The 27332-nt window shown below is 46.1% G+C and overlaps 1 protein-coding gene and 1 long non-coding RNA gene across 42 annotated transcripts; one reads left to right on the forward strand and one right to left on the reverse strand.

The window, feature by feature from the left end:
* The first annotated feature begins 745 nt into the window (after positions 1-745).
* LOC127922852 (E3 ubiquitin-protein ligase ZNF598-like) lies at positions 746-27332 on the forward strand. The gene is made up of 7 exons (XM_052506726.1): positions 746-966; positions 1051-1157; positions 3115-3738; positions 8796-9748; positions 15911-16079; positions 20390-20534; positions 26552-27332. The coding sequence occupies exons 1-7, from the start codon at positions 937-939 to the stop codon at positions 26915-26917; spliced, it is 2394 nt and encodes a 797-aa protein (XP_052362686.1). The 5' UTR covers positions 746-936; the 3' UTR covers positions 26918-27332.
* On the reverse strand, positions 16214-20380 carry LOC127922853 (uncharacterized). Of its 41 annotated transcripts, none has more exons than XR_008112643.1 (6): positions 20213-20380; positions 19855-19969; positions 19666-19773; positions 17866-18920; positions 16590-17710; positions 16214-16539 (listed from the first exon to the last, which is right to left on the reverse strand). It is a non-coding gene; the product is annotated as an uncharacterized LOC127922853 (long non-coding RNA). The 41 variants fall into 41 exon arrangements; XR_008112638.1 differs by having other exon boundaries at positions 19855-20050; XR_008112636.1 differs by having other exon boundaries at positions 19855-20077.

Raw genomic sequence — 27332 nt, forward strand, 5'->3', positions numbered from 1 at the left:
CAGTCTGAGCACTGATGGAGGGATTGTGCGTTTCTGGTGTAACTTGGGCAGTTGTTGTTTCCATCCTGTACCTGTCCCGCAGGTGTGATGTTAGGATGTACCGATCCTGTGCAGGTGTTGTTACACGTGGTCTGCTACTGAGAGGACGATCAGCTGTCCCCCCTGTCTCTGTAGCGCTGTCTTAGGCATCTCACAGTACGGACATTGTAATTTATTGCCCTGGCCACATCTGCAGTCCTCATGCCTCCTTGCAGCATGCCTAAGGCACATTCACGCAGATGAGCAGGGACCCAGGGCATCTTTCTTTTGGTGTTTTTCAGAGTCCATAGAAAGACCTCTTTAGTGTCCTAAATTTTCATAACTGTGACCTTAATTGCTTACCGTCTGTAAGCTGTTAGTGTCTTTAACGACCGTTCCACTGGTGCCTGTTCATTAATTGTTTATGGTTCATTGAACAAGCATTGGGAAACCGTGTTTAAACCCTTTACAATGAAGATCTGTGAAGTTATTTGGGTTTTTAACAATTTATCTTTGAAAGACAGGGTCCTGAAAAAGGGAAGTTTCTTTTTTTGCTGAGTTTTTAAAAATGTAACACTGTTTTGGTTACTACATGATTCCATATGTGTTATTTCATCATTTTGATGTCTTCACTATTATTCTACCAAGTAGAAAATGGTACAAATTGAGAAACTCACAACCCCCTCCCTGTATCTGTCCTAAGCATGTTGGTGCCCCCTTCTCTCCACAGTGACTACCAGTACCTGAGCGAACACTTCCGGGAGGCCCACTACCTGTGTGAGGAGGGGCGCTGTGCTACGGAGCAGTTCACCCACGCCTTCAGGAGCCAGATCGACTACAAGGCCCACAAGGCCTCGGCACACAGCAAGAACCGAGCCGAAGCACGACAGAACCGACACATAGACCTGCAGTTCAGCTATGCCCCTCGCCAGACCCGACGCAACGATGGTGAGACTGGATACTGTGCTTTTCTGTCTAAACAAACTGGATTTCAGGCCTGCTTGGTAACAACACACTGTGTGTTCCTTCAAGGAGGCATGGTGTCTGGAGAGGACTATGAGGAGGCGAGGTCGGGTCGGGGGAAGAGGAAGGAGCCAAGGGAACCAACCGAACACCAGAGGTAGCTGGAGATACAACCGGTCAGTATGTCAGTATGACATCATCACTATGAGACCACCATGACATCCGTGACACATCACACTAATCAACTTTAAGTAACTTCAAACCAGTAATTTCAGTTCATTTGTCCAAAACATTGCTGGGTTGCACCCATTACTCTTATTGATTTCTAGCTAGCGGTGGCTAAAGTTAGCTGATCACTCTCAAGACATGCTAACCTCTCACCATTACAATAACAGGGAGGCTAGCATTTTTATATCATACCTCCAAGACATGCTAACCCCTCACCATTACAATAACAGGGAGGTTAGCATTTTATATCATCATTTTATATCATACCCCCAAGACATGCTAACCTCTCACCATTACAATAACAGGGGAGGTTAGCATTTTATATCATACCTCCAAGACATGCTAACCTCTCACCATTACAATAACAGGAGGTTAGCATACCTCAAGACATGCTAACCTCTCACCATTACAATAAACGGGAGGTTAGCATTTTTATATCATACCCCAAGACATACTAACCTCTCACCATTACAATAACAGGGAGGTTAGCATTTTATATCATACCCCCAAGACATGCTAACCTCTCACCATTACAATAAACGGGAGGTTAGCATTTTATATCATACCCCAAGACATGCTAACCTCTCACCATTACAATAACAGGGGAGGTTAGCATTTTATATCATACCCCCAAGACATGCTAACCTCTCACCATTACAATAACATGGGAGGTTAGCATTTTATATCATACCCCAAGACATGCTAACCTCTCACCACTACAATAACAGGGAGGTTAGCATTTTATATCATACCCCCAAGACATGCTAACCTCTCACCATTACAATAAATGGGAGGTTTGCATTTTATATCATACCTCCAAGACATGCTAACCTCTCACCATTACAGTAAATGGGAGGTTAGCATTTTATATCATACCTCCAAGACATGCTAACCTCCCACCATTACAATAACAGGGGAGGTTAGCATACCTCAAGACATGCTAACCTCTCACCATTACAATAACAGGAGAGGTTAGCATTTTATATCATACCCCCAAGTAACGTAAACTCGCCACATTCCGTACAAATGTGCGCAACCGCAACATTCAAACGAGGCTACAAAGAAAACTAATGGGACTGTGGCGACTGTGTTGACTTCAAAATCGGGGGTGTGAATAAGGTTTCTATTCATGCGTTGATCGACATGGTAATGGATCTATAGTATTGGAGAAAAGTTGAAAAAACTGACCCTCCGTTACATCTCGACGTGTCCTGTCGTAACGTACAGAATAAAGCAACTATTTCTGTCTTACAATCTCTCTCCACTTCTATCATCCTCGTCATTTGTTTCGTCATCATTGTATGCGATCATCATTCTCAAAGCCGCTGTTTACTTCTAAGATCACTTTAGAACCGCCCTAATAACCCGATTCAAATTCGACACAAACCTTCAAATGTGTATGTAATGACATGTAAATAAACTCTATAAAGAGTTTATATAATATTTTAGAGGTGATAAGTTGGACAGATCGAGTGAAAAAAGCCATTTTCCCACACGACGACATCTCTCCTTCTCACTATCGCGCATTAGTTTCGCTTCCCCACCCGCCATTTTTAAAAAGACCCGACGGGGCTCATTGCTTGAATTATGCAGAAACGGGCAGTGTTTAGGTCATGTAATTGATTCTGTTGCAAAGGGGAGAAATTGTGCTTTACAATGGTACTGACATTACAGTTGATCTGGAAGTATTACGTTTTGGGGGGCGCTAAAGTAAGGGCGGATCAAGGCGATGTACGAGTTTACATGAGTTTACGTTACTTGAAGTAGGCGACCCACCTCGCACCCGCAGACACAATCAAACATCATGAATTGTGGATAAACGATTGGAACCGTTTGCGTGTTTCACCAGTGTCTTCTGGGTATTATGACTCTGTGATAGACTATAACAGTGCTGTGTTTTGGTAGTGAGGAGGAGGACAGGGAGTTGGCAGTAGCAGTCAGAGCCTCTTTGATGCAGCAGAGGAGACGGGAGGACGGAGGACGAGACTCCCAGGACAGGAGCGCAGCGCCCAAACACCGCAAAGAGGAGAGGATGGAGAGGCCCGAGCGGATGGAGAGGCCCGAGCGGATGGAGAGGCCCGAGCGGATGGAGAGGCCCGAGCGGATGGAGAGGCCCGAGCGGATGGAGAGGCCCGAGCGGATGGAGAGGCCCGAGCGGATGGAGAGGCCCGAGCGGATGGAGAGGCCCGAGCGGATGGAGAGGCCCGAGCGGATGGAGAGGCCCGAGCGGATGGAGAGGCCCGAGCGGATGGAGAGGCCCGAGCGGATGGAGAGGCCCGAGCGGATGGAGAGGCCCGAGCGGATGGAGAGGCCCGAGCGGATGGAGAGGCCCGAGCGGATGGAGAGGCCCGAGCGGATGGAGAGGCCCGAGCGGATGGAGAGGCCCGAGCGGATGGAGACTGAGGAGAGACACAGGAGTATTCCTGTCAAACCCCCAGCAGAAGCTCCCCCAGTGAGGACCATGAAGAGTAACCCTCTGACAGGAGACGACTTCCCAGCCCTCCTGGGGGCTGCAGCACCCACACTGAGGTACACACACACACAGACACACACCCTGAGGTGAAGGTGTATACCAGCTGTGTTATCATTTATGTATATTACACTGTAAAACCCCCCCGGCCCGGCCCCCGGCCCTCCTGTCCCCCAGGTCTCTCTGTAGTGATGTATGTTATAGGTACATATATTGTGTGTTACAGTGTAAAGCCCCCCAGGTCTCTGTAGTGATGTATGTTACAGGTATATATGTAGTGATGTATGTTATGTTACAGTGTAAAGCCCCCCAGGTCTCTCTGTAGTGATGTATGTTATAGGTATATATATTGTGTGTTACAGTGTAAAGCCCCCCCCAGGTCTCTCTGTAGTGATGTATGTTATAGGTATATATATTGTGTGTTACAGTGTAAAGCCCCCCAGGTCTCTCTGTAGTGATGTATGTTATAGGTATATATATTGTGTGTTACAGTGTAAAGCCCCCCCCCAGGTCTCTCTGTAGTGATGTATGTTATAGGTATATATATTGTGTGTTACAGTGTAAAGCCCCCCCTCCCCCCCAGGTCTCTCTGTAGTGATGTATGTTATAGGTATATATATTGTGTGTTACAGTGTAAAGCCCCCAGGTCTCTCTGTAGTGATGTATATTATAGGTATATATATTGTGTGTTACAGTGTAAAGCCCCCCCCCCCTGTAGTGATGTATGTTATAGGTATATATATTGTGTGTTACAGTGTAAAGCCCCCCAGGTCTCTCTGTAGTGATGTATGTTATAGGTATATATATTGTGTGTTACAGTGTAAAGCCCCCAGGTCTCTCTGTAGTGATGTATGTTATAGGTATATATATTGTGTGTTACAGTGTAAAGCCCCCCCAGGTCTCTCTGTAGTGATGTATGTTATAGGTATATATATTGTGTGTTACAGTGTAAAGCCCCCCCAGGTCTCTCTGTAGTGATGTATGTTATAGGTATATATATTGTGTGTTACAGTGTAAAGCCCCCCCCCCCAGGTCTCTCTGTAGTGATGTATGTTATAGGTATATATATTGTGTGTTACAGTGTAAAGCCCCCCAGGTCTCTCTGTAGTGATGTATGTTATAGGTATATATATTGTGTGTTACAGTGTAAAGCCCCCCAGGTCTCTCTGTAGTGATGTATGTTATAGGTATATATATTGTGTGTTACAGTGTAAAGCCCCCCAGGTCTCTCTGTAGTGATGTATGTTATAGGTATATATATTGTGTGTTACAGTGTAAAGCCCCCCAGGTCTCTCTGTAGTGATGTATGTTATAGGTATATATATTGTGTGTTACAGTGTAAAGCCCCCAGGTCTCTCTGTAGTGATGTATGTTATAGGTATATATATTGTGTGTTACAGTGTAAAGCCCCCCAGGTCTCTCTGTAGTGATGTATGTTATAGGTATATATATTGTGTGTTACAGTGTAAAGCCCCCCAGGTCTCTCTGTAGTGATGTATGTTATAGGTATATATATTGTGTGTTACAGTGTAAAGCCCCCCAGGTCTCTCTGTAGTAATGTATGTTATAGGTATATATATTGTGTGTTACAGTGTAAAGCCCCCAGGTCTCTCTGTAGTGATGTATGTTATAGGTATATATATTGTGTGTTACAGTGTAAAGCCCCCCAGGTCTCTCTGTAGTGATGTATGTTATAGGTATATATATTGTGTGTTACAGTGTAAAGCCCCCCCAGGTCTCTCTGTAGTGATGTATGTTATAGGTATATATATTGTGTGTTACAGTGTAAAGCCCCCCAGGTCTCTCTGTAGTGATGTATGTTATAGGTATATATATTGTGTGTTACAGTGTAAAGCCCCCCAGGTCTCTCTGTAGTGATGTATGTTATAGGTATATATATTGTGTGTTACAGTGTAAAGCCCCCCAGGTCTCTCTGTAGTGATGTATATTATAGGTATATATATTGTGTGTTACAGTGTAAAGCCCCCCAGGTCTCTCTGTAGTGATGTATGTTATAGGTATATATATTGTGTGTTACAGTGTAAAGCCCCCCAGGTCTCTCTGTAGTGATGTATGTTATAGGTATATATATTGTGTGTTACAGTGTAAAGCCCCCCAGGTCTCTCTGTAGTGATGTATGTTATAGGTATATATATTGTGTGTTACAGTGTAAAGCCCCCCCCAGGTCTCTCTGTAGTGATGTATGTTATAGGTATATATATTGTGTGTTACAGTGTAAAGCCCCCCAGGTCTCTCTGTAGTGATGTATGTTATAGGTATATATATTGTGTGTTACAGTGTAAAGCCCCCCAGGTCTCTCTGTAGTGATGTATGTTATAGGTATATATATTGTGTGTTACAGTGTAAAGCCCCCCAGGTCTCTCTGTAGTGATGTATGTTATAGGTATATATATTGTGTGTTACAGTGTAAAGCCCCCCAGGTCTCTCTGTAGTGATGTATGTTATAGGTATATATATTGTGTGTTACAGTGTAAAGCCCCCCAGGTCTCTCTGTAGTGATGTATGTTATAGGTATATATATTGTGTGTTACAGTGTAAAGCCCCCCAGGTCTCTCTGTAGTGATGTATGTTATAGGTATATATATTGTGTGTTACAGTGTAAAAGTCTCTGTAGTGATGTATGTTATAGGTATATATATTGTGTGTTACAGTGTAAAGCCCCCCCCAGGTCTCTCTGTAGTGATGTATGTTATAGGTATATATATTGTGTGTTACAGTGTAAAGCCCCCCCAGGTCTCTCTGTAGTGATGTATGTTATAGGTATATATATTGTGTGTTACAGTGTAAAGCCCCCCCCAGGTCTCTCTGTAGTGATGTATGTTATAGGTATATATATTGTGTGTTACAGTGTAAAGCCCCCCAGGTCTCTCTGTAGTGATGTATGTTATAGGTATATATATTGTGTGTTACAGTGTAAAGCCCCCCAGGTCTCTCTGTAGTGATGTATGTTATAGGTATATATATTGTGTGTTACAGTGTAAAGCCCCCCAGGTCTCTCTGTAGTGATGTATGTTATAGGTATATATATTGTGTGTTACAGTGTAAAGCCCCCCAGGTCTCTCTGTAGTGATGTATGTTATAGGTATATATATTGTGTGTTACAGTGTAAAGCCCCCCCAGGTCTCTCTGTAGTGATGTATGTTATAGGTATATATATTGTGTGTTACAGTGTAAAGCCCCCCAGGTCTCTCTGTAGTGATGTATGTTATAGGTATATATATTGTGTGTTGTTACAGTGTAAAGCCCCCCCAGGTCTCTCTGTAGTGATGTATGTTATAGGTATATATATTGTGTGTTACAGTGTAAAGCCCCCCCCAGGTCTCTCTGTAGTGATGTATGTTATAGGTATATATATTGTGTGTTACAGTGTAAAGCCCCCAGGTCTCTGTAGTGATGTATGTTATAGGTATATATATTGTGTGTTACAGTGTAAAGCCCCCCAGGTCTCTGTAGTGATGTATGTTATAGGTATATATATTGTGTGTTACAGTGTAAAGCCCCCCAGGTCTCTCCAGTGTAAAGCCCCCCAGGTCTCTCTGTAGTGATGTATGTTATAGGTATATATATTGTGTGTTACAGTGTAAAGCCCCCAGGTCTCTCTGTAGTGATGTATGTTATAGGTATATATATTGTGTGTTACAGTGTAAAGCCCCCCAGGTCTCTCTGTAGTGATGTATGTTATAGGTATATATATTGTGTGTTACAGTGTAAAGCCCCCCCAGGTCCCCAGTGTAAAGCCCCCCCAGGTCTCTCTGTAGTGATGTATGTTATAGGTATATATATTGTGTGTTACAGTGTAAAGCCCCCCAGGTCTCTCTGTAGTGATGTATGTTATAGGTATATATATTGTGTGTTACAGTGTAAAGCCCCCCCAGGTCTCTCTGTAGTGATGTATGTTATAGGTATATATATTGTGTGTTACAGTGTAAAGCCCCCCTAAAGCCCCCCAGGTCTCTCTGTAGTGATGTATGTTATAGGTATATATATTGTGTGTTACAGTGTAAAGCCCCCCAGGTCTCTCTGTAGTGATGTATGTTATAGGTATATATATTGTGTGTTACAGTGTAAAGCCCCCCAGGTCTCTCTGTAGTGATGTATATTATAGGTATATATATTGTGTGTTACAGTGTAAAGCCCCCAGGTCTCTCTGTAGTGATGTATGTTATAGGTATATATATTGTGTGTTACAGTGTAAAGCCCCCCCCCAGGTCTCTCTGTAGTGATGTATGTTATAGGTATATATATTGTGTGTTACAGTGTAAAGCCCCCCAGGTCTCTCTGTAGTGATGTATGTTATAGGTATATATATTGTGTGTTACAGTGTAAAGCCCCCCCAGGTCTCTCTGTAGTGATGTATGTTATAGGTATATATATTGTGTGTTACAGTGTAAAGCCCCCCAGGTCTCTCTGTAGTGATGTATGTTATAGGTATATATATTGTGTGTTACAGTGTAAAGCCCCCAGGTCTCTCTGTAGTGATGTATGTTATAGGTATATATATTGTGTGTTACAGTGTAAAGCCCCCCAGGTCTCTCTGTAGTGATGTATGTTATAGGTATATATATTGTGTGTTACAGTGTAAAGCCCCCCAGGTCTCTCTGTAGTGATGTATGTTATAGGTATATATATTGTGTGTTACAGTGTAAAGCCCCCCAGGTCTCTCTGTAGTGATGTATGTTATAGGTATATATATTGTGTGTTACAGTGTAAAGCCCCCAGGTCTCTCTGTAGTGATGTATGTTATAGGTATATATATTGTGTGTTACAGTGTAAAGCAGGTCCCCCCAGGTCTCTCTGTAGTGATGTATGTTATAGGTATATATATTGTGTGTTACAGTGTAAAGCCCCCCAGGTCTCTCTGTAGTGATGTATGTTATAGGTATATATATTGTGTGTTACAGTGTAAAGCCCCCCAGGTCTCTCTGTAGTGATGTATGTTATAGGTATATATATTGTGTGTTACAGTGTAAAGCCCCCCAGGTCTCTCTGTAGTGATGTATGTTATAGGTATATATATTGTGTGTTACAGTGTAAAGCCCCCCCCAGGTCTCTCTGTAGTGATGTATGTTATAGGTATATATATTGTGTGTTACAGTGTAAAGCCCCCCCCAGCCCTGAAGACTCCGGCCCAGGTCCCTCTGAAGGAGGATGACTTCCCCAGTCTATCTGCTGCCATGGTTATGACCCCCATGACCCCCGCCTACTCCGCCCAACCCAGGAAACACTCCTCCTTCCAAGAAGAAGACTTCCCCGCCCTGGTCTCTAAGATCCGCCCTCCCAGACCAGCGGGCGGAGCTACCTCAGCCTGGAGCCAAGCCAGCAGCAGCAGCAGCAACACCTCCAAGACGGTCATCCTTCCCTCCTCTTCCTCTAGACCTCCCCCTAACAACCCTCCTCTCCCCCTCCCCGCCGGCCCCCAGCTCCTCTCCTCCTCCTCTTCCTCTCGGAGGAAAAAGCTCCCCGTGCGCCGCCCCTCCCCCCCGTCCGATGATGACAATTGCGTTGCCAAGACGATGCAGGAGCACCGAGCAGTTCCTACCATGTTGGATATCTCCTCTCTTCTCATCGTCAAAGGACCGTCTAAATCTGCCTCTAAGCCCCTCCCATTGACAGCTAAGCCCCTCCCACCAACCGCCAAGCCTCCCCCACTGACAGCTAAGCCCCTCCCACCAACCTCTAAGCCCTCCCCCGTGACATCAAACCCCACTCCTATTCCCGCCCCAAGCCCCACATCCAAGACAGCCAAGAAGAAGAAACAGGCCACGCCCCCTCCATCATCATTTGGGAACCAAGTTCCTGTCCTCATGGAAACGGTCTCCAGGGTACAGAAGGAGAACGTTCCGGAGAGCCACGCCTCCAAGCCACTGGTTGCTATGACGACGGCAGCAGTTAAAACCGCTGTAAAAGCAAAGGTCAAAGCAAGTGGATTGGCTAACGGCCACCTGGATAAACCAGTAACAGTGGCCCCCCTCCCTAAAGCCCAGCCGGAACCCCCCCTGGAGGTAGAGGAGGAGTTCCCTGCCCTCATCTCCAAGAAACCCCCGCCAGGTACATAACATAACTATCCCAATTCATATTTGCTCTACACAATACATTTCTATGTGCCAGTTGTGCAGTATTACCCCTGGGGGGGGGAGTTTTGTGCAGTATTACCCCTGGGGGAGTTTTGTGCAGTATTACCCCTGGGGGGTTTTGTGCAGTATTACCCCTGGGAGGGTTAGGAGGGGTTTTGTGCAGTATTACCCCTGGGGGGGTTAGGGGGGGTTTTGTGCAGTATTACCCCTGGGGGGGTTTTGTGCAGTGTTACCCCTGGGAGGGTTAGGAGGGGTTTTGTGCAGTATTACCCCTGGGGGTTGTGCAGTATTACCCCTGGGAGTGTTAGGGGGTTTTGTGCAGTATTACCCCTGGGAGTGTTAGGGGGGGTTTTGTGCAGTATTACCCCTGGGGAGGTTTTGTGTAGTATTACCCCTTGGGGATGGGGGTTGTGCAGTATTACCCCTGGGAGTGTTAGGGGGGGGTTTGTGCAGTGTTATCCCTGGGGGGGTTGTGTTCAGTGTTACCCCTGGGAGGGTTAGGGGGGGTTTTGTGCAGGATTACCCATGGGGGGGGGGTTTGTGCAGGTTTACCCGGGGGGGGTTTGTGCAGTATTACCCCTGGGGGGGGTTAGGAGGGGTTTGTATTGGTCTATGAGGGCGTAACGTCTCAGCAGTGAGGATGTGTTGGTCTATGAGGGCGTAACGTCTCAGCAGTGAGGATGTGTTGGTCTATGAGGGCGTAACGTCCCAGCAGTGAGGATGTGTTGGTCTACGAGGGCGTAACGTCTCAGCAGTGAGGATGTGTTGGTCTATGAGGGCGTAACGTCTCAGCAGTGAGGATGTGTTGGTCTATGAGGGCGTAACGTCTCAGCAGTGAGGATGTGTTGGTCTATGAGGGCGTAACGTCTCAGCAGTGAGGATGTGTTGGTCTATGAGGGCGTAACGTCCCAGCAGTGAGGATGTGTTGGTCTATGAGGGCGTAACGTCTCAGCAGTGAGGATGTGTTGGTCTATGAGGGCGTAACGTCTCAGCAGTGAGGATGTGTTGGTCTATGAGGGCGTAACGTCTCAGCAGTGAGGATGTGTTGGTCTATGAGGGCGTAACGTCTCAGCAGTGAGGATGTGTTGGTCTATGAGGGCGTAACGTCTCAGCAGTGAGGATGTGTTGGTCTATGAGGGCGTAACGTGTTGGTCTATGAGGGCGTAACGTCTCAGCAGTGAGGATGTGTTGGTCTATGAGGGCGTAACGTCTCAGCAGTGAGGATGTGTTGGTCTATGAGGGCGTAACGTCTCAGCAGTGAGGATGTGTTGGTCTATGAGGGCGTAACGTCCCAGCAGTGAGGATGTGTTGGTCTGAGGGCGTAACGTCCCAGCAGTGAGGATGTGTTGGTCTATGAGGGCGTAACGTCTCCACAGTGAGGATGTGTTGGTCTATGAGGGCGTAACGTGTTGGTCTATGAGGGCGTAACGTCTCAGCAGTGAGGATGTGTTGGTCTATGAGGGCGTAACGTGTTGGTCTATGAGGGCGTAACGTCTCAGCAGTGAGGATGTGTTGGTCTATGAGGGCGTAACGTCTCAGCAGTGAGGATGTGTTGGTCTATGAGGGCGTAACGTCTCAGCAGTGAGGATGTGTTGGTCTATGAGGGCGTAACGTCTCAGCAGTGAGGATGTGTTGGTCTATGAGGGCGTAACGTGTTGGTCTATGAGGGCGTAACGTCTCAGCAGTGAGGATGTGTTGGTCTATGAGGGCGTAACGTCTCAGCAGTGAGGATGTGTTGGTCTATGAGGGCGTAACGTGTTGGTCTATGAGGGCGTAACGTCTCAGCAGTGAGGATGTGTTGGTCTATGAGGGCGTAACGTCTCCACAGTGAGGATGTGTTGGTCTATGAGGGCGTAACGTGTTGGTCTATGAGGGCGTAACGTCTCAGCAGTGAGGATGTGTTGGTCTATGAGGGCGTAACGTCTCCACAGTGAGGATGTGTTGGTCTATGAGGGCGTAACGTGTTGGTCTATGAGGGCGTAACGTCTCAGCAGTGAGGATGTGTTGGTCTATGAGGGCGTAACGTCTCAGCAGTGAGGATGTGTTGGTCTATGAGGGCGTAACGTCTCCACAGTGAGGATGTGTTGGTCTATGAGGGCGTAACGTGTTGGTCTATGAGGGCGTAACGTGTTGGTCTATGAGGGCGTAACATCTCAGCAGTGAGGATGTGTTGGTCTATGAGGGCGTAACGTCTCAGCAGTGAGGATGTGTTGGTCTATGAGGGCGTAACGTCTCAGCAGTGAGGATGTGTTGGTCTATGAGGGCGTAACGTCTCCACAGTGAGGATGTGTTGGTCTATGAGGGCGTAACGTCTCAGCAGTGAGGATGTGTTGGTCTATGAGGGCGTAACGTCTCAGCAGTGAGGATGTGTTGGTCTATGAGGGCGTAACGTCCCAGCAGTGAGGATGTGTTGGTCTATGAGGGCGTAACGTCTCAGCAGTGAGGATGTGTTGGTCTATGAGGGCGTAACGTCTCAGCAGTGAGGATGTGTTGGTCTATGAGGGCGTAACGTCCCAGCAGTGAGGATGTGTTGGTCTATGAGGGCGTAACGTCTCAGCAGTGAGGATGTGTTGGTCTATGAGGGCGTAACGTCTCAGCAGTGAGGATGTGTTGGTCTATGAGGGCGTAACGTCTCAGCAGTGTGGATGTGTTGGTCTATGAGGGCGTAACGTGTTGGTCTATGAGGGCGTAACGTCTCAGCAGTGAGGATGTGTTGGTCTATGAGGGCGTAACGTCTCAGCAGTGAGGATGTGTTGGTCTATGAGGGCGTAACGTGTTGGTCTATGAGGGCGTAATGTGTTGGTCTATGAGGGCGTAACGTCTCAGCAGTGAGGATGTGTTGGTCTATGAGGGCGTAACGTGTTGGTCTATGAGGGCGTAACGTGTTGGTCTATGAGGGCGTAACGTCTCAGCAGTGAGGATGTGTTGGTCTATGAGGGCGTAACGTCTCAGCAGTGAGGATGTGTTGGTCTATGAGGGCGTAACGTCCCAGCAGTGAGGATGTGTTGGTCTATGAGGGCGTAACGTCTCAGCAGTGAGGATGTGTTGGTCTATGAGGGCGTAACGTCTCAGCAGTGAGGATGTGTTGGTCTATGAGGGCGTAACGTGTTGGTCTATGAGGGCGTAACGTCTCAGCAGTGAGGATGTGTTGGTCTATGAGGGCGTAACGTCTCAGCAGTGAGGATGTGTTGGTCTATGAGGGCGTAACGTCTCAGCAGTGAGGATGTGTTGGTCTATGAGGGCGTAACGTCTCAGCAGTGAGGATGTGTTGGTCTATGAGGGCGTAACGTCTCAGCAGTGAGGATGTGTTGGTCTATGAGGGCGTAACGTCTCCACAGTGAGGATGTGTTGGTCTATGAGGGCGTAACGTGTTGGTCTATGAGGGTGTAACGTCTCAGCAGTGAGGATGTGTTGGTCTATGAGGGCGTAACGTCTCAGCAGTGAGGATGTGTTGGTCTATGAGGGCGTAACGTGTTGGTGTATGAGGGTGTAACGTCTCAGCAGTGAGGATGTGTTGGTCTATGAGGGCGTAACGTCCCAGCAGTGAGGACGTGTTGGTCTATGAGGGCGTAACGTCTCAGCAGTGAGGATGTGTTGGTCTATGAGGGCGTAACGTCTCAGCAGTGAGGATGTGTTGGTCTATGAGGGCGTAACGTCCCAGCAGTGAGGATGTGTTGGTCTATGAGGGCGTAACGTCCCAGCAGTGAGGATGTTGGTCTATGTTTAAGTTGGGGTAATGGATGATAGTAGCAGTGATAATGTAGTGATGTTGGGGTAATGGATGATAGTAACAGTGATAATGTAGTGATGTTGGGGTAATGGATGATAGTAACAGTGATAATGTACTGATGTTGGGGTTATGGATGATAGTAACTGTGATAATGTAGTGATGTTGACCATGCTGTTTAAGTTGGGGTAATGGATGATAGTAACAGTGATAATGTAGTGATGTTGACCATGCTGTTTAAGTTGGGGTTATGAATGATAGTAACTGTGATCATGTAGTGATGTTGACCATGCTGTTTAAGTTGGGGTAATGGATGATAGTAACTGATAATGTAGTGATGTTGACCATGCTGTTTAAGTTGGGGTTATGGATGATAGTATCAGTGATAATGTAGTGATGTTGACCATGCTGTTTAAGTTGGGGTAATGGATGATAGTATCAGTGATAATGTAGTGATGTTGACCATGCTGTTTAAGTTGGGGTAATGGATGATAATGTAGTGATGTTGACCATGCTGTTTAAGTTGGGGTAATGGATGATAGTAACTGATAATGTAGTGATGTTGACCATGCTGTTTAAGTTGGGGTTATGGATGATAGTATCAGTGATAATGTAGTGATGTTGACCATGCTGTTTAAGTTGGGGTTATGGATGATAATGTAGTGATGTTGACCATGCTGTTTAAGTTGGGGTTATGGATGATAGTATCAGTGATAATGTAGTGATGTTGACCATGCTGTTTAAGTTGGGGTTATGGATGATCGTATCAGTGATAATGTAGTGATGTTGACCATGCTGTTTAAGTTGGGGTAATGGATGATAATGTAGTGATGTTGACCATGCTGTTTAAGTTGGGGTAATGGATGATATTAACTGTGATAATGTAGTGATGTTGACCATGCTATTTAAGTTGGGGTTATGAATGATAGTATCAGTGATAATGTAGTGATGTTGGGGTAATGGATGATAGCAACTGATAATGTAGTGATGTTAGCAATGCTGTTTGTCTCTAGGTTTTAAGTTGGGGTAATGGATGATAGTAGCAGTGATAATGTAGTGATGTTGACCATGCTGTTTAAGTTGGGGTAATGGATGATAGTAACTGTGATAATGTAGTGATGTTGATCATGCTGTTTAAGTTGGGGTAATGGATGATAGTAACTGTGATAATGTAGTGATGTTGACCATGCTGTTTAAATTGGGGTAATGGATGATAGTAACAGTGATAATGTAGTGATGTTGGGGTAATGGATGGTAGTAACAGTGATAATGTAGTGATGTTGGGGTTATGGATGATAGTAACTGTGATAATGTAGTGATGTTGACCATGCTGTTTAAGCTGGGGTAATGGACGATAATGTAGCGATGTTGACCATGCTGTTTAAGTTGGTAATGGATGATATTAACTGTGATAATGTAGTGATGTTGACCATGCTGTTTAAGTTGGGGTAATGGATGATAGTAACTGTGATAATGTAGTGATGTTGATCATGCTGTTTAAGTTGGGGTAATGGATGATAGTAACTGTGATAATGTAGTGATGTTGACCATGCTGTTTAAATTGGGGTAATGGATGATAGTAACAGTGATAATGTAGTGATGTTGGGGTAATGGATGGTAGTAACAGTGATAATGTAGTGATGTTGGGGTTATGGATGATAGTAACTGTGATAATGTAGTGATGTTGACCATGCTGTTTAAGTTGGGGTAATGGATGATAATGTAGCGATGTTGACCATGCTGTTTAAGTTGGTAATGGATGATATTAACTGTGATAATGTAGTGATGTTGACCATGCTGTTTAAGTTGGGGTAATGGATGATAGTAACAGTGATAATGTAGTGATGTTGGGGTTATGGATGATAGTAACTGTGATAATGTAGTGATGTTAACCATGCTGTTTAAGTTGGGGTAATGGATGATAGTAACTGTGATAATGTAGTGATGTTGACCATACTGTTTACGTTGGGGTAATGGATGATAGTAACAGTGATAATGTAGTGATGTTGGGGTTATGGATGATAGTAACTGTGATAATGTAGTGATGTTGACCATGCTGTTTAAGTTGGGGTAATGGATAATAGTAACTGTGATAATGTGATGATGTTGACCATGCTGTTTAAGTTTGGGTAATGGATGATAGTAACTGTGATAATGTAGTGATGTTCACCATGCTGTTTAAGTTGGGGTAATGGATGATAGTAACTGTGATAATGTAGTGATGTTGACCATACTGTTTACGTTGGGGTAATGGATGATAGTAACAGTGATAATGTAGTGATGTTGGGGTTATGGATGATAGTAACTGTGATAATGTAGTGATGTTGACCATGCTGTTTAAGTTGGGGTAATGGATGATAGTAACTGTGATAATGTAGTGATGTTCACCATGCTGTTTGTCTCCTCCAGGCTTTAAAAGTGCCTTCGTCCTGAAGAGTTCTGCCCCCCCCAGAAACCTGTCCCCCCCTCCCCCCGGCCAGGGCAGCACAACCCCTCCTAGTAAGCCCCCCCCAGGGTTTACCGGCATCCCCCTCAACAGCAACGTGGTGGAGCCTGCCCCCCCTGCATCCAGCCCCCGGTGAGACAGACAGACCAGACATCACATCACCTTTACAGACCAACCATCACATCACCTTTACAGACCAACCATCACATCACCTTTACAGACCAACCATCACATCACCTTTACAGACTAGACATCACCTTTACAGACTAGACATCACCTTTACAGACCAACCATCACCTTTACAGACCAGACATCACCTTTACAGACCAACCATCACATCACCTTTACAGACCAACCATCACATCACCTTTACAGACCAACCATCACATCACCTTTACAGACCAACCATCACATCACCTTTACAGACCAACCATCACATCACCTTTACAGACCAACCATCACATCACCTTTACAGACCAACCATCACATCACCTTTACAGACCAACCATCACATCACCTTTACAGACCAACCATCACATCACCTTTACAGACCAACCATCACATCACCTTTACAGACCAACCATCACATCACCTTTACAGACCAACCATCACATCACCTTTACAGACCAACCATCACATTACCTTTACAGACCAACCATCACATCACCTTTACAGACCAACCATCACATCACCTTTACAGACCAACCATCACATCACCTTTACAGACCAACCATCACATCACCTTTACAGACCAACCATCACATCACCTTTACAGACCAACCATCACATCACCTTTACAGACCAACCATCACATCACCTTTACAGACCAACCATCACATCACCTTTACAGACTAGACATCACCTTTACAGACCAGACATCACCTTTACAGACCAGACATCACCTTTACAGACCAACCATCCATCACATCACCTTTACAGACCAACCATCCATCACATCACCTTTACAGACCAACCATCACATCACCTTTACAGACCAACCATCACATCACCTTTACAGACCAACCATCACATCACCTTTACAGACTAGACATCACCTTTACAGACCAGACATCACCTTTACAGACCAGACATCACCTTTACAGACCAACCATCCATCACATCACCTTTACAGACCAACCATCCATCACATCACCTTTACAGACCAACCATCACATCACCTTTACAGACCAACCATCACATCACCTTTACAGACCAACCATCATCTTTACAGACCAACCATCACCTTTACAGACCAACCATCCATCACATCACCTTTACAGACCAGACATCACCTTTACAGACCAACCATCACATCACCTTTACAGACTAGACATCACCTTTACAGACCAACCATCCATCACATCACCTTTACAGACCAACCATCCATCACATCACCTTTACAGACCAACCATCACATCACCTTTACAGACCAACCATCACATCACCTTTACAGACCAACCATCACATCACCTTTACAGACTAGACATCATCTTTACAGACCAACCATCATCTTTACAGACCAACCATCACCTTTACAGACCAACCATCCATCACATCACCTTTACAGACCAGACATCACCTTTACAGACCAACCATCACATCACCTTTACAGACTAGACATCACCTTTACAGACCAACCGTCACATCACCTTTACAGACCAGACATCACATCACCTTTACAGACTAGACATCACCTTTACAGACCAGACATCACCTTTACAGACCAGACATCACCTTTACAGACCAACCATCCATCACATCACCTTTACAGACCAACCATCCATCACATCACCTTTACAGACCAACCATCACATCACCTTTACAGACCAACCATCACATCACCTTTACAGACCAACCATCACATCACCTTTACAGACAGACTACAGACCAGACATCACCTTTACAGACCAGACATCACCTTTACAGACCAACCATCCATCACATCACCTTTACAGACCAACCATCCATCACATCACCTTTACAGACCAACCATCACATCACCTTTACAGACCAACCATCACATCACCTTTACAGACCAACCATCACATCACCTTTACAGACCAACCATCATCTTTACAGACCAACCATCACCTTTACAGACCAACCATCCATCACATCACCTTTACAGACCAGACATCACCTTTACAGACCAACCATCACATCACCTTTACAGACTAGACATCACCTTTACAGACCAACCATCCATCACATCACCTTTACAGACCAACCATCCATCACATCACCTTTACAGACCAACCATCACATCACCTTTACAGACCAACCATCACATCACCTTTACAGACCAACCATCACATCACCTTTACAGACTAGACATCATCTTTACAGACCAACCATCATCTTTACAGACCAACCATCACCTTTACAGACCAACCATCCATCACATCACCTTTACAGACCAGACATCACCTTTACAGACCAACCATCACATCACCTTTACAGACTAGACATCACCTTTACAGACCAACCGTCACATCACCTTTACAGACCAGACATCACATCACTTTTACAGACCAACCATCACATCACCTTTACAGACTAGACATCACCTTTACAGACCAGACATCACCTTTACAGACCAACCATCACATCATCTTTACAGACCAACCATCACATCACCTTTACAGACTAGACATCACCTTTACAGACCAGACATCACCTTTACAGACCAACCATCACATCATCTTTACAGACCAACCATCACATCACCTTTTCAGACCAGTCACAGACCACTACATCACATTTACAGACCAGACAGACCACCACCTTTACAGACACCAGACAGGCCACCACCTTTACAGACACCAGACAGGCCACCACCTTTACAGACACCAGACAGGCCACCACCTTTACAGACACCAGACAGGCCACCACCTTTACAGACACCAGACAGGCCACCACCTTTACAGACACCAGACAGGCCACCACCTTTACAGACACCAGACAGACCACCACCTTTACAGACACCAGACAGGCCACCACCTTTACAGACACCAGACAGGCCACCACCTTTACAGACACCAGACAGGCCACCACCTTTACAGACACCAGACACCAGACAGGCTACCACCTTTACAGACACCAGACAGGCCACCACCTTTACAGACACCAGACAGGCCACCACCTTTACAGACACCAGACAGGCCACCACCTTTACAGACACCAGACAGGCCACCACCTTTACAGACACCAGACAGGCCACCACCTTTACAGACACCAGACAGAGGCCACCACCTTTACACACACCAGACACCAGACAGGCCACCACCTTTACAGACACCAGACAGGCCACCACCTTTACAGACACCAGACAGGCCACCACCTTTACAGACACCAGACAGGCCACCACCTTTACAGACACCAGACAGGCCACCACCTTTACAGACACCAGACAGGCCACCACCTTTACAGACACCAGACAGGCCACCACCTTTACAGACACCAGACAGGCCACCACCTTTACAGACACCAGACAGGCCACCACCTTTACAGACACCAGACAGGCCACCACCTTTACAGACACCAGACAGGCCACCACCTTTACAGACACCAGACAGGCCACCACCTTTACAGACACCAGACAGGCCACCACCTTTACAGACACCAGACAGGCCACCACCTTTACAGACACCAGACAGGCCACCACCTTTACAGACACCAGACAGGCCACCACCTTTACAGACACCAGACAGGCCACCACCTTTACAGACACCAGACAGGCCACCACCTTTACAGACACCAGACAGGCCACCACCTTTACAGACACCAGACGGGCCACCACCTTTACAGACACCAGACGGGCCACCACCTTTACAGACACCAGACAGGCCACCACCTTTACACACACCAGACAGGCCACCACCTTTACAGACACCAGACAGGCCACCACCTTTACAGACACCAGACAGGCCACCACCTTTACACACACCAGACAGGCCACCACCTTTACAGACACCAGACAGACCACCACCTTTACAGACACCAGACACCAGACAGGCCACCACCTTTACAGACACCAGACAGGCCACCACCTTTACAGACACCAGACGGGCCACCACCTTTACAGACACCAGACGGGCCACCACCTTTACAGACACCAGACGGGCCACCACCTTTACAGACACCAGACGGGCCACCACCTTTACAGACACCAGACGGGCCACCACCTTTACAGACACCAGACAGGCCACCACCTTTACAGACACCAGACAGGCCACCACCTTTACAGACACCAGACAGGCCACCACCTTTACACACACCAGACAGGCCACCACCTTTACAGACACCAGACAGGCCACCACCTTTACAGACACCAGACAGACCACCACCTTTACAGACACCAGACAGGCCACCACCTTTACAGACACAACAACACATATTTGATTCAAACTGTTGTAAATGACTCCATATGGGGGGGTGTTCAGCTCTCCCCAGTCCCCAGGGGTGTACCTGGCTCCAGAGAACTTCCAGCAGAGGAACATGGCACTGATCCAGTCCATTAAGAACCTACTGCAGAACGACCAGTCACGATTCAACCAGTTCAAGGACTACTCTGGACAGTTTAGACAGGTAAGACCTTAACCCCCCTAACCCTGACTCCTAACCTTAACCCCCCTAACCCTGACTCCTAACCTTAACCCCCTAACCCTGACTCCTAACCTTAACCCCTAACCCTGACTCCTAACCTTAACCCCCTAGCCCTGACTCCTAACCTTAACCCCCTAGCCCTGACCTTAACCCCCTAACCTTAACCCCCTAGCCCTGACTCCTAACCTTAACCCCCTAGCCCTGACTAACCCCTAACCTTAACCCCCTAACCCTGACTCCTAACCTTAACCCCCTAACCCTGACTCCTAACCTTAACCCCTAACCCTGACTCCTAACCTTAACCCCCTAACCCTGACTCCTAACCTTAACCCCCTAACCCTGACTCCTAACCTTAACCCCTAACCCTGACTCCTAACCTTAACCCCTAACCCTGACTCCTAACCTTAACCCCCTAACCCTGACTCCTAACCTTAACCCCTAACCCTGACTCCTAACCTTAACCCCTAACCCTGACTCCTAACCTTAACCCCCTAACCCTAACCCCCTCCTAACCTTAACCCCTAACCCTGACTCCTAACCTTAACCCCTAACCCTGACTCCTAACCTTAACCCCCTAACCCTGACTCCTAACCTTAACCCCCCTAACCCTGACTCCTAACCTTAACCCCCCTAACCCTGACTCCTAACCTTAACCCCCCTAACCCTGACTCCTAACCTTAACCCCTAACCCTGACTCCTAACCTTAACCCCCCTAACCCTGACTCCTAACCTTAACCACCCTAACCCTGACTCCTAACCTTAACCCCCCTAACCCTGACTCCTAACCTTAACCCCCCTAACCCTGACTCCTAACCCTGACTCCAAACACTCAGTAAGGCCAGCAGGCTAATGTTCCTATAGACCCAGTAAGACCAGCAGGCTAATGTTCCTATAGACCAGCAGGCCAATGTTCCTATAGACCAGCAGGCCAATGTTCCTATAGACCAGCAGGCTAATGTTCCTATAGACCAGCAGGCTAATGTTCCTATAGACCAGCAGGCTAATGTTCCTATAGACTCAGTCAGACCAGCAGGCTAATGTTCCTATAGACTCAGTCAGACCAGCAGGCTAATGTTCCTATAGACTCAGTCAGACCAGCAGGCTAATGTTCCTGTAGACCAGCAGGCTAATGTTCCTATAGACCAGCAGGCTAATGTTCCTATAGACTCAGTAAGACCAGCAGGCTAATGTTCCTGTAGACTCAGTCAGACCAGCAGGCTAATGTTCCTATAGACCAGCAGGCTAATGTTCCTATAGACTCAGTAGGACCAACAGGCTAATGTTCCTGTAGACCAGCAGGCTAATGTTCCTATAGACCAGCAGGCTAATGTTCCTATCCACCCAGTAAGACCAGCAGACTAATGTTCCTATAGACCCAGTAAGACCAGCAGGCTAATGTTCCTATAGACCCAGTAAGACCAGCAGGCTAATGTTCCTATAGACCCAGTAAGACCAGCAGGCTAATGTTCCTATAGACCCAGTAAGACCAACAGGCTAATGTTCCTACAGACTCAGTAGGACCAACAGGCTAATGTTCCTACAGACTCAGTAGGACCAGCAGGCTAATGTTCCTATAGACCCAGTAAGACCAGCAGGCTAATGTTCCTATAGACCCAGTAAGACCAGCAGGCTAATAATATATAATAAATAATATATGCCATTTAGCAGACGCTTTTATCCAAAGCGACTTACAGTCATGTGTGCATACATTCTACGTATGGGTGGTCCCGGGAATCGAACCCACTACCCTGGCGTTACAAGCGCCATGCTCTACCAACTGAGCTACAGAAGGACCACCGTAATGTTCCTATAGACCCAGTAAGACCAGCAGGCTAATGTTCCTGTAGACTCAGTAGGACCAACAGGCTAATGTTCCTATAGACTCAGTAGGACCAACAGGCTAGTGTTCCTATAGACTCAGTAGGACCAACAGGCTAATGTTCCTATAGACTCAGTAGGACCAACAGACTAATGTTCCTATAGACTCAGTAAGACCAACAGGCTAATGTTCCTATAGACTCAGTAGGACCAACAGGCTAATGTTCCTATAGACCAGCAGGCTAATGTTCCTATAGACCAGCAGGCTAATGTTCCTATAGACCAACAGGCTAATGTTCCTATAGACCAACAGGCTAATGTTCCTATAGACTCAGTAGGACCAACAGGCTAATGTTCCTATAGACTCAGTAGGACCAACAGGCTAATGTTCCTATAGACCAGCAGGCTAATGTTCCTATAGACCAACAGGCTAATGTTCCTATAGACCAGCAGGCTAATGTTCCTATAGACTCAGTAGGACCAACAGGCTAATGTTCCTATAGACCAACAGGCTAATGTTCCTATAGACTCAGTAGGACCAACAGGCTAATGTTCCTATAGACCAACAGGCTAATGTTCCTATAGACCAACAGGCTAATGTTCCTATAGACCAACAGGCTAATGTTCCTATAGACCAACAGGCTAATGTTCCTATAGACCAACAGGCTAATGTTCCTATAGACCAACAGGCTAATGTTCCTATAGACCAACAGGCTAATGTTCCTATAGACCAACAGGCTAATGTTCCTATAGACCAACAGGCTAATGTTCCTATAGACCAACAGGCTAATGTTCCTATAGACCAACAGGCTAATGTTCCTATAGACCAACAGGCTAATGTTCCTATAGACCAACAGGCTAATGTTCCTATAGACCAACAGGCTAATGTTCCTATAGACCAACAGGCTAATGTTCCTATAGACCAACAGGCTAATGTTCCTATAGACTCAGTAGGACCAACAGGCTAATGTTCCTATAGACTCAGTAGGACCAGCAGGCTAATGTTCCTATAGACTCAGTAGGACCAACAGGCTAATGTTCCTATAGACCAACAGGCTAATGTTCCTATAGACCAACAGGCTAATGTTCCTATAGACTCAGTAGGACCAACAGGCTAATGTTCCTATAGACCAACAGGCTAATGTTCCTATAGACTCAGTAGGACCAACAGGCTAATAATAATGTTCCTATAGATTCAGTAGGACCAACAGGCTAATGTTCCTATAGACCAACAGGCTAATGTTCCTATAGACCAACAGGCTAATGTTCCTATAGATTCAGTAGGACCAACAGGATAATGTTCCTATAGACCAACAGGCTAATGTTCCTATAGATTCAGTAGGACCAACAGGCTAATGGTCCTATAGACCAACAGGCTAATGTTCCTATAGACCAACAGGCTAATGTTCCTATAGACTCAGTAGGACCAACAGGCTAATGTTCCTATAGACTCAGTAGGACCAACAGGCTAATGTTCCTATAGACTCAGTAGGACCAACAGGCTAATGTTCCTATAGACCAACAGGCTAATGTTCCTATAGACCAACAGGCTAATGTTCCTATAGACCAACAGGCTAATGTTCCTATAGACCAACAGGCTAATGTTCCTATAGACCAACAGGCTAATGTTCCTATAGACCAACAGGCTAATGTTCCTATAGACCAACAGGCTAATGTTCCTATAGACCAGCAGGCTAATGTTCCTATAGACCAACAGGCTAATGTTCCTATAGACCAGCAGGCTAATGTTCCTATAGACCAACAGGCTAATGTTCCTATAGACCAGCAGGCTAATGTTCCTATAGACCAACAGGCTAATGTTCCTATAGACCACATATGTCAGAGTCAAGGCCCGCGGGCCACATCCGGCCCGCGAGAAGGTTTTTTACGGCCCCTGGGATGATCTTGATTTATTATTAGAACCGGCCCGCAGACCGCAGCAAGCCGGCAGCCCGCAGATCTTTTACACGCACCAATACTACATTTCCCACAATGCAACGGTGACGCACCGAGCAGTAGGCTGCTTCATTTCAATATTTATTGGCACAGCAGTTGTCAGCATCACAGTAAAATTAACTTTCAGATACCCATCAAAAATGGCAAAACGGAAGGTGGACACTGAGAACCGGGGGTTTCAAACAAGGTGGGAGTCGGAGTATTTTGTTCACGGAGGTAGCTGGAAAACCTGTGTGTCTTCTGTGTGGAGAAAGTGTGGCGGTACTGAAAGAGTATAATCTGAGACGACATTATGAAACGAAACACGCGGACAAAAACAAGAATATGGACATGGAACAAAGGCTACAAAAGGCAGAGGAATTAAAACGAGGCCTCAAATCTCGACAGGCTCTGTTCAAAAAAGCCAAATCACAAGGCCAGGCTGCTGTCAAGGCCAGTTTTATTTTGGCAGAAGAGATCGCTAAATCAGCCCGGCCATTTACGGAGGGGGATTTCATCAAAAACTGCATGATTAAAGTTTGTGACGAAGTTTGCCCAGAAAAAAGGCAACTCTTTTTAAATGTGAGTCTGAGCAGAAACACCATTGCCGAGAGAGTAGACCAGTTGTCCATCAATCTAAAAGAGCAGCTTGTGAAAAAGGGAAAAGATTTCATTGCATATTTCTTGGCTGTGGATGAGAGCACCGACATTTCTGACATTGCCCAGTTGTCAATTTTCATCCGCGGAGTGGACTCCAGCCTAAGCGTGACAGAGGAGTTTTTGGCTTTACGTCCTATGCATGGCACAACTACGGGGCATGATTTGTATGAAGAGGTGTCAAGATGTGTAAATGAGATGGAGCTGCCTTGGGAAAAACTCTTGGGTTTGACAACCGACGGAGCACCTGCGATGTGTGGACACAGGAGCGGACTGGTGGCGAAGATTTGCTGACTTTGAAGCACAAAAAAGCAGGTTGGAACTGCTCGGTAACCCATTTGCTGTTGACGTGGAAAGCTCACCACCAAACCTCCAAATGGAGTTGATTGACCTCCAATGCAATGATGCACTGAGGGCAAAATATGCGGCAGTGGGTGCTGCGGAGTTCGCCCGTTTCCTCCCCGACACAATGCCCCAGCTGCGCATCCAGGCTGCTCAAACGTTGTCTATGTTTGGCAGCACATACCTGTGTGAACAACTGTTTTCTTTGATGAACACCTCCACTCAATTCTGAGGATTTCCTCAGCTCAGAGCCTTACCCCGAACATTGATGAACTTGTGGAAAAGATGGGACACCACCAAGTATCACCCTCAACCTCAAACAAGTGAACATTACTGTGCAATCACATATTTAGAGTTTTTACTCAGTTCAAGTTTAAAAGTTAAAGTTTAATATTTGTTTTCACTGCATGTTACTTCTCCTTAAACAAAGTGTTGTTTTTGATTAATAGATTTTTGCACTTTATTTTATTGTATTTCAATCCAATTATATTTTAAAAATATTTCAGTTGAGTGGATGATAGAAAATTGCTATTATTGTTTTTTTCTTTGAAGTAAATTTAGCCCACTTTTGCTAAAATAGAAAATATAGGCTACTGATGGTGCCTTGAATACCGGTTTCTTTCATTTAATGTTCATGTTATGGGGATTTTTATATAAAGGAAATTTGTCTTTTGTGTCTGTTGAAAATTAAAGATTACTGACAGAGCCATAAGAAAATATTGCTTTATTTATCTGATCATATTGGAATATATTTGTTAGGTTTTCAGTAGGTTCAATTAGGTTCACTAGACTATATGCGTCATTTAAAAAATTTTCAATGAACATTCGAACAGTCCGGCCCTCGGCTTGTAGCTAAATTTTTTATTTGGCCCTCCGTCCATTTGACTTTGACACCCCTGCTATAGACCAACAGGCTAATGTTCCTATAGACTCAGTAGGACCAACAGGCTAATGTTCCTATAGACCAACAGGCTAATGTTCCTATAGACTCAGTAGGACCAACAGGCTAATGTTCCTATAGACTCAGTAGGACCAACAGGCTAATGTTCCTATAGACTCAGTAGGACCAACAGGCTAATGTTCCTATAGACTCAGTAGGACCAACAGGCTAATGTTCCTATAGACTCTATGTTCTAGTCTATTATTATTGGTATGAAACTGTTTATAAAAGTTGTATTTAAACGTGACACAGCAGCAGCATGTTGCCATGGGGACAGTGAAGTCTGTAACATCTCTCTCTTTGACAGGGTCTGATGTCAGCCGTGCTGTACCACCAGAGCTGTAGGACTCTGTTAGGGGACAACTTTGGCGGCGTCTTCAATGAGCTGCTGGTGCTACTTCCTGACACGAGGAAACAGCAGGAGCTGCTGACGGCCCACGCAGACGACCGGGCCATGGAAAGACAGGGAGGGGGCGGGACCAGGAAGAACAGGAAGAGTGCCTGGCAGACCCCCTCCAGCGCCATCTCTAATGCAGCCGCGCTGGACTGCCAGGTATGCCCCACCTGCTGCCAGGTGCTGGACCCTAAAGACTTCAACTCCCATAAGACCTTGCACCTGGGGGACAACGAGGACTTCCCCTCCCTGCAGGACATCAGCCGCATCATCAGCTAGCCCTGGCCTGGGACAGACATGCGCACTGCCCAATCACAGCCCTGCCTGTTGCCATTCAGGGGAAGCCTGTTTCCATGGTGACCATGGCCAGAGAGGACGTTGGGTAGTGTATTTGATGGCGAGGCTGGGGCCAGCAGGAGGTTGAACTGAATTCTGGTTGCCAGATGTTTGACCTGATTCCCGGTGTGATTCCGGCTGGACCTGGACCCAGCCTGGCGACCCGAACCTGGAGGGCCCTACAAGTACCACATGTTGTGTATTAATAAGAAGAATGGTTCTATATATTTTATTTTTCTCCCCCCTCTCTTCTGATCACATTTCCATGATGTTGATAAAGTGTTGAAGGAGTGACGGTTGTTTTATCAGGTTTGATGACTGAGGAGAGTTTATTAAGTCAGACCATCTACTACTCCCT

The sequence above is a fragment of the Oncorhynchus keta genome, unplaced genomic scaffold (genome assembly GCF_023373465.1).
Source record: "Oncorhynchus keta strain PuntledgeMale-10-30-2019 unplaced genomic scaffold, Oket_V2 Un_contig_27391_pilon_pilon, whole genome shotgun sequence".
NCBI lineage: Eukaryota > Metazoa > Chordata > Actinopteri > Salmoniformes > Salmonidae > Oncorhynchus > Oncorhynchus keta.

Bases quoted from the DNA above. Each gene is read 5' to 3' on its own strand.
- LOC127922852 (XM_052506726.1), top strand. From the start codon at position 937: ATGCCCCTCGCCAGACCCGACGCAACGATG. The intron at 9,749-15,910 runs GTACATAACATA...TGTCTCCTCCAG, and splicing joins CTCCAAGAAACCCCCGCCAG to GCTTTAAAAGTGCCTTCGTC. The intron at 16,080-20,389 runs GTGAGACAGACA...GGGGGTGTTCAG, and splicing joins CCCCCTGCATCCAGCCCCCG to CTCTCCCCAGTCCCCAGGGG.